This window comes from Genypterus blacodes, unplaced genomic scaffold (genome assembly GCF_046128005.1).
Source record: "Genypterus blacodes isolate CSIRO-AG114 ecotype Tasmania unplaced genomic scaffold, CSIRO-AGI_Gbla_v1 ptg000093l_1, whole genome shotgun sequence".
NCBI lineage: Eukaryota > Metazoa > Chordata > Actinopteri > Ophidiiformes > Ophidiidae > Genypterus > Genypterus blacodes.
In genome coordinates, this window is record NW_027466897.1 from 2,637,100 (window position 1) to 2,643,960 (window position 6,861).

The 6,861-nt window shown below is 46.1% G+C and overlaps 1 protein-coding gene across 1 annotated transcript in view; it reads left to right on the forward strand.

Moving 5' to 3' along the window:
- Positions 1-6,767, forward strand: part of LOC143007657 (partitioning defective 3 homolog B-like) — a gene marked incomplete at its 3' end in the record, with an annotated part of 73,701 nt that extends 66,934 nt beyond the window's left edge. Inside the window, exons 14-18 of the mRNA XM_076159074.1 lie at positions 667-787; positions 3,268-3,379; positions 3,867-4,003; positions 6,402-6,446; positions 6,640-6,767. Coding sequence (XP_076015189.1) covers positions 667-787; positions 3,268-3,379; positions 3,867-4,003; positions 6,402-6,446; positions 6,640-6,767 — 543 coding nt within the window. The remainder of the gene's footprint in view (positions 1-666; positions 788-3,267; positions 3,380-3,866; positions 4,004-6,401; positions 6,447-6,639) is intronic.
- Between the last annotated feature and the right edge of the window lie 94 nt (positions 6,768-6,861).

Below are 6,861 nucleotides of genomic sequence, written 5' to 3' on the forward strand. Positions count from 1 at the left end.
GATCATCAGGCCTTTATTCTTCCACAGGAGCAACGCTGTCATGACGCCGCTTGAATTTCTGACAAAAATTAAAAGAAAACGACGCAGTTTTGAGTGATAGTGAATTGAAATCTGTATTTTGTAGCCTGTCAATTGAATCCAAATGAAGAAGGTTGGGTAAAATATATAATAATAGAGAAATGGAGCCGGCTTCAAATCTCCCACGTGGCCACAGCTGTGTTGTCCAGCACGATTGGTTACAAATGGTACCGCCTGCGGTCCTTCTCTTGTTCATTCACCTCCAGAGTGTGAAGCGTTTGTAAAATTGCCTTCCTGCTGTCAATCAGCCAGTAGAAACTCCTGCTGACCGCCGTATTGTAACACACGGACGGCGACGGCGACAATGACCGCAAGTACTTTTCAAGTGGCGCAAATTGAGCGACGAGAGTGGCAAAACAAAAAGATGACGCCTGAGTGGAGTGGGCTGTTAAAGCTTTTTACTTTATGTTTTGATGAGGAAAACGTGCCGGCGGTGTCAAAAATACACTAAATGGTGATTGAAATTAAAACGAACATTAAAAAAAGCTAGTGTGTGTGAGAGAGAGAGAGAGTGTGTGAACATGTAACAGGTCCTTTGTGCTGTTTAAATGTGATGTCAGCAACGTTTTTCCATGTCCTCCGTCTCAGGAACATCTGGGGATCTCATCCAATCGCTCGTTGGACGGCCTGTCCGGATTGGTCGGCCCGGCTAACGGCCCCACGCACTCCCCGCCGACGACCAACGCGGCCCTCGTCTACGCCTCCAACGGTCAGTGGATCACACACACACACACACAAAGCTGCTGCGCCCTCACACACAGGTTTCACTCTGTGCCCGCAGGCTTTGTGTGTCAGCATCAAACGTGGACGGCTCACGTGTGATAAACCCACTCAGGCTCTGAGGAACTTTAATGATCGGCACTAAATCAAGTGTTTCCAACATGAAATGGACTAAAAATAAAAATAAACATTCATTAATTGCCGTACGTGGTGCCGCCTTAATTAGCGACCCTCTCTCCCTCTCTTTCTCTCTCTCTCTCTTCCTCCGTTTCTCTCCTCGCTCCCTCTCTTTTTTCCCCCTCATGTTTTTCAAGGTTGCTGTGTTGTTTGTTATCTCCGGGTTTGTTTGGTTATTTTAGGTTTGTTTGCTTTTGCTCTACTTGTATCCACTGCTGCGCTATCTCTCCGTGTGTCTTTGTGTGTGTCTGTGTGTGTGTGTGAGTGTGTGTGTTCTGACTGATATCTTTGCTTGTTTGCCGATGCGTTGGTGTTTACCTCGTGTGTCGTTGTGTGAATGTGTATACAGTATGCTTGTATTGGCCTCTGTGTGTGCCCCTGTGCGTGCTGTTTGTGTTTGTGTGTGTGTGTGTGTGTGTGTGTGAGAGTTTGTTGTTTTTTGTGTCTGCTTGTGTGTGGTCAGCTTCTCTGACCTTGAGTACACTTTGCTGTTCAAATTCACCTCAACTGTGCGCTGTCATTTGCACTCCCACTGCAACAGCGCCCTGTGTAAGTGTGTGTGTCTGTTTGTGTACGCATTACCCATGTGTGTGTTGTGTACCTGTGTACAGATGCGTTTGTTTTGTGTGTGATGGTGTGTGTGTCTCACATTTCATCCCCCTAATGAACTCTCTCACATGCTGGATCCATTTTACTTGCCGGAGAAATTAAAATGGTGGAATTTTGATCTGGCATGTGTGTTTTTGCAGAAGAATAAATTGAGTTTAATGATTCCTTCCATATGTATGTATGCAGATGTGTTATTTTTGCATTTGTAGATCTCTCTCTCTCTCTCTCTCTCTCTCTCATATCCATCCCTGCATCTCATTTTCCCGTCGCCATGAGACTCACTTCTTCCCTTTTTTTTATGCCTTTTCTCTCTTTTCTTTTCTTTTCCTTGTCTTTTCATCTTCTCTCCCTCTCCTTCAGCCTCGCCCTCTAGAGAGTTCCTCTGCTTGACGGGATGCACCGTCATTTACGACCGTTTCAGATGTGCCGCCGTTTCTTCTTCCCTCAGTTTTGTTTTCAAAGCATATTCAAATCATCTTTACGTCCTGAAGTATTATAATATTCTGTACGTCAACATACGGTAAACAAACCGGCTCATCATAGTTAGTCATACAGAAAGTTACCTAAAGTTGAATCGGTGCAGTTTGGAGCCGTTTAAGTCTTAAACTTGGGGACGTTGGTACAGGAATCGCAATCTTCAGATACCAGATTGAAAACTTTTAATAGACTAGTTTCTTCTAAAAGGAGAAGAAAGGATTGAAGATGATTTAGAAAGAGAGAGAGAAAGAGAGAGAGGGACACTAAGTAGACAAGTAATAGACAAAGAGGAAGGGAAGTGGAAGAAAGGAGTTGAGTGCAAGAAAAGTGTGAAGGATTCATATCTGCTATCAGAACAAACTGCTATTGATCTATCATCCACACAACAAATGCCTTTTCACTTAAGAGAGTGGGAGTCGGTGAGAACAGATTTGTACGTGTGTGTGTGCGCGTGTTTGCGGAGAGAGGAGAGATAAACGACAGGCAGGGATATTAGATTGCATGCAGACGAAACAGAAAGCAGGTGATTAGTTGAGAGAGAGAGAGAGAGAAGGAGAGAGAGAGGGTGAGAGGGATGGAGAGAAGGAGGGAGAGAGAAGGAGGGAAAAGATGAGAGGATGCGATATGTTCAGAGGGAGGTGATGACGCTTTCCTCTTCAGGTCCACTGTCACACACACACACACACACACACACACACACACACACACACACACACACACACACACACAGAGAGACACACAGAGTGAAGACTGCATTAATCCCAGCATGTGTTGTGTGGCAGCTGAGAAGTGAAGTGATGACTGTATGTCAATTGTGTGTGTGTGTGTGTTTGTGTATCAAGCAGTCATAAAATTGTTCATCAAAGCAGAAGCATATCACTGCTCCACATCTGCACTCAGTTCTTCACGTGGAGCAGCTGCAGTCACCAAATTGTTTTCGTCTTCCCTCATTTTGGATTGTATTCATACTCTTCATCAATCTGTACGTCTCTCACTGTCAGTCTCTCACTCTGCCTGTCTCTCACTCTGTACGTCTCTCACTCTGCCTGTCTCTCACTCTCTCTGTCTCTCACTCTGTCTGTCTCTAACTCTGTCTGTCTCTCACTCTGCCTGTCTCTCACTCTATCTGTCTCCCCCCTCAAATTGAGCCCATATTCCCTGTTCGTTGCGTCTCTCTTAGTATCGGTGCCTCTCCTGTTCCCACAGTGACCAATGGAAGTTATTCCTACATGGACGATGAAGACGATGATGAGGAGGAGATGTACAGACATGACCCTGACTTCAGCAGCTCCACCCAGCACTCCTACCTACAGCAAAGGTGTGTGTGTGTGTGTGTGTGTGTGTGTGTGTGTGTGTGTGTGTGTGTGTGTGTGTGTGTGTGTGTGTGTGTGTGTGTGTGTGTGTGTGTGTGTGTGTGTGTGTGTGTGTGTGTGTGTGTGTGTGTGTGTGTGTGTGTGTGTGTGTGTGTGTGTGGACATAAATCAGTTGAGTGATAAGCATTTATAAAAGCTCTCTGACAAGTTTATTTTTGTTTATTGCTTTAGAAATGTTTTTGTTTAAACACATCAGATTTGATTGATTTTTACCTACAAATAAATTCCTGTTTGTTTTTAAAAACACTTTTTTCACAAATGAACCCTCCAGATCGCACATTAGCATCCGATTAAGCATTCCACATCCACGCTGTTTTTGTGATTAAGAGAACAACAGAAAACCAAAGTTTGATCCACTTTTCAAAGCTCTTATCAACAACAACAACCTTCATCCTCTTCTCTACTCCTCTCTTCATCATGGCTGTGTTGCAGGGAGAACCTCCACACCTCCAGCCCGGGTCCACAGCTCCAGTCCCCAGCCCACCACAACCAAACCCAGCGCCACGTCCAGCACGTCAAAGCCTCCAAGAGCATGGACCTGGGTACGACTCAGAACCAGCAGCACACTGGTGGGGAGAAGTTTCCTGTTTCTCTGCATGGCTGCCTTGCATCTCTAACCGCAGAGGAGTCGGAAAGGATTCCCACAGCATGTTGCTCACAGCCATGTTGGCAGAAACACACACCTGAATACACACCTTGCATAACAAAGCCTAGTCATTATCTGGATCAAAGCCTCTTCCAGATGCAGATACACACTTACAGCAAGTCCCCACAACTCCTGATTCAAATTATCTTTATTTACAAGAGCGAGCGGGATGACAGTGGGATAGCGAGGTGACGCACAATCAAATGTAAGGATTGTTGGCGAGGGAAAGAGTTGAGAGAGTGGACATGCGATTTCTGTTTACGTGTCTACAGCCGGCTACCTTCAGAGTGGAGCAGTGTGTGCACCGTAGTGATGACACACTCCACTGCCCCCTTTTCATGTACGGACCCACAGTGACAACCTTCCCCTCTCTTCCCCGTCATTTATGTTTCACTTGCTGACAAACAAATGGAGACGTGATTCACAGTCGTAGCGTTTCAGTCGCGCGTCATCATTTATCAACACGCTCTCTGCGCTTACTGATTTCCTTTAATGCACGTTCAGGCTCGGTGACATTTGGCGTGACTGTTAAATAGCCACCGGAGTGTGTGTGTGTACTGTATGTGTGTATTTATGTGTAACGTAAGCGTGAATGGAGCAGCGGAACGGCAAAACAAAAGCTTATTGTTTCAAATGTCACTTCACTCAGTCCGCCTACTCAAAGCTGCCTCTCTGCCTGCGTCTTTGTGTGTGTGTGTGTGTGTGTGTGTGTGTGTGTGTGTGTGTGTGTGTGTGTGTGTGTGTGTGTGTGTGTGTGTGTGTGTGTGTGTGTGTGTGTGTGTGTGTGTGTGTGTGTGTGTGTGTGTGTGTGTGTGTGTGTGTGTGTGTGTGTTAAATAAGAGTGAAACCATACAGAGGATAAACGTTTCCCCCGTTTATCCCAGTTTGCATGTATGAAAAGCTTAAATAGATGAAGAATACAGGAGCAGAATATTGCAAGAACATCAATCTCTGCATTTGATCAGGTCCCCAATTTCATATACAGGATAAAAGGAGATCCATTTTGTTTCACTCTCGACAGAACGTTCTGGGTTCAATCTCATTCTGTGCAAAACTTTGTTTAACCTCAACCTTCCTACACAAAATTGGTGCCCCAAATATGATTCATCCAAACAAGTGTGGTGCACTGAGCATTGTGTGTGTGTGTGTGTGTGTGTGTGTGTGTGTGTGTGTGTGTGTGTGTGTGTGTGTGTGTGTGTGTGTGTGTGTGTGTGTGTGTGTGTGTGTGTGTGTGTGTGTGTGTCTATTAACGTCCCGCTGCTTGTTCTCCATACACGTGGCACTATTAGTCTGCTGACACACAGACTGCTAGCCTGCTGAAGCAGTCGTGTTGGTTAGCCGCAGACAGATTCTGTACGACACACACACACACACACACACACACACACACAGCTAGCATTACTCTCGAGGCTTGGTTTTCATTAGAAAACTATTTGCTGGGAGAAGCCATGTTACTGTTTGGTTTCTGTGGTCTGAGTGTGTGTGTGTGTGTTTGGCACAGTGCGTTCCTTGTTGGCACAGACCTGCTCTCTGGCTTTGGGAACGGACGAGTAAAAGGGTGGAGAGAGATGAGAGGAGAGTAAAAGAACGATTAAATAGGAGCAAGGATGGAGAGAATGGTGATCAAAAGAGAGAGGGGGGGGGGGGGGCGGCGGGATGAAATGAGCGTAATTAAAGAGAAAATAAAGAGGCCGAACGACAAAAATGACGGTTGAAGATAGGATTGTGGGTAGGACGGGTCGGAGAAAATGAAATCACTCCAGCAGCCATCAAGCTGTATTAAAATCACACCAGCAAGGAGAAAGATCTCTGTGAAGAGAGTGACAGAGTTTACAAGGATTTGGGATGAATAAGAAAGAAGCGGTGATGGATTATGACGGGGAGAGAGCGAAGAGCGGGGCGAGACGGCGGGGAGGAGAAGTGCAGCCAGATTGAAACGGCTTCATAGTGATTCAGGGATGAAGAACATGTGGGCCCGATGTTTGACTTAGGCAGAAGTTTGACATTTGGCAGCATCGCCTGCAAGAGAAATGGACAGTCTGGACGAAGGACAAGAAAAGGTATACAGGCAGGCAGCGAGCCAAGAGGCGTGTGTGTGTGTGTGTGTGTGTGTGTGTGTGTGTGTGTGTGTGTGTGTGTGTGTGTGTGTGTGTGTGTGTGTGTGTGTGTGTGTGTGTGTGTGTGTGTGTGTGTGTGTGTGTGTGTGTGTGTGTGTGTGTGTGTGTGTGTGCGTGTGTGCGTGTGCGTGTGCGCGTGTGCGCGCGCGCGCGCGCGTGTGCGGTTTCATGCATGTATATTGACATGTGTTTCTATGGTTTCAGTTGCAGATGAGAGCAATGTGGGATCCTTGATCGCCAACACTGAAGGTGAGTGAAAAAGCACCAGTATAGCAACAATACACACACACACTGAAACATACACACGCTCAAGATCATTCCCAAGTCATCTCCCAAGTGATTCATGGACCTGGAAGACGGCGCTCAAGAGCCAGGAAATCAAGTGAGACGTTTAGAGGAAAGTGACATAAGAGTGTGTAAGAAGTCAAACATTTGCTCCCAGCTTTCGTCTTCTTCCGCGCTGCTTTAGTTTGTTTTGCACAGATGAACTCAGATCCATTTGGACATCCGGCCCAGTTTGGCGAAAACTTCACAATCCTCTCCCTGGAACGTTTCACCTCTGTGTGCACGGTAAAGTGCAGCAGACTTCAAATCCCAGCAAATCAAACGGGCGCGAACAATCCGGTCTATATCTCAATTCTCCTTCATTTCTTTAATATTCTGA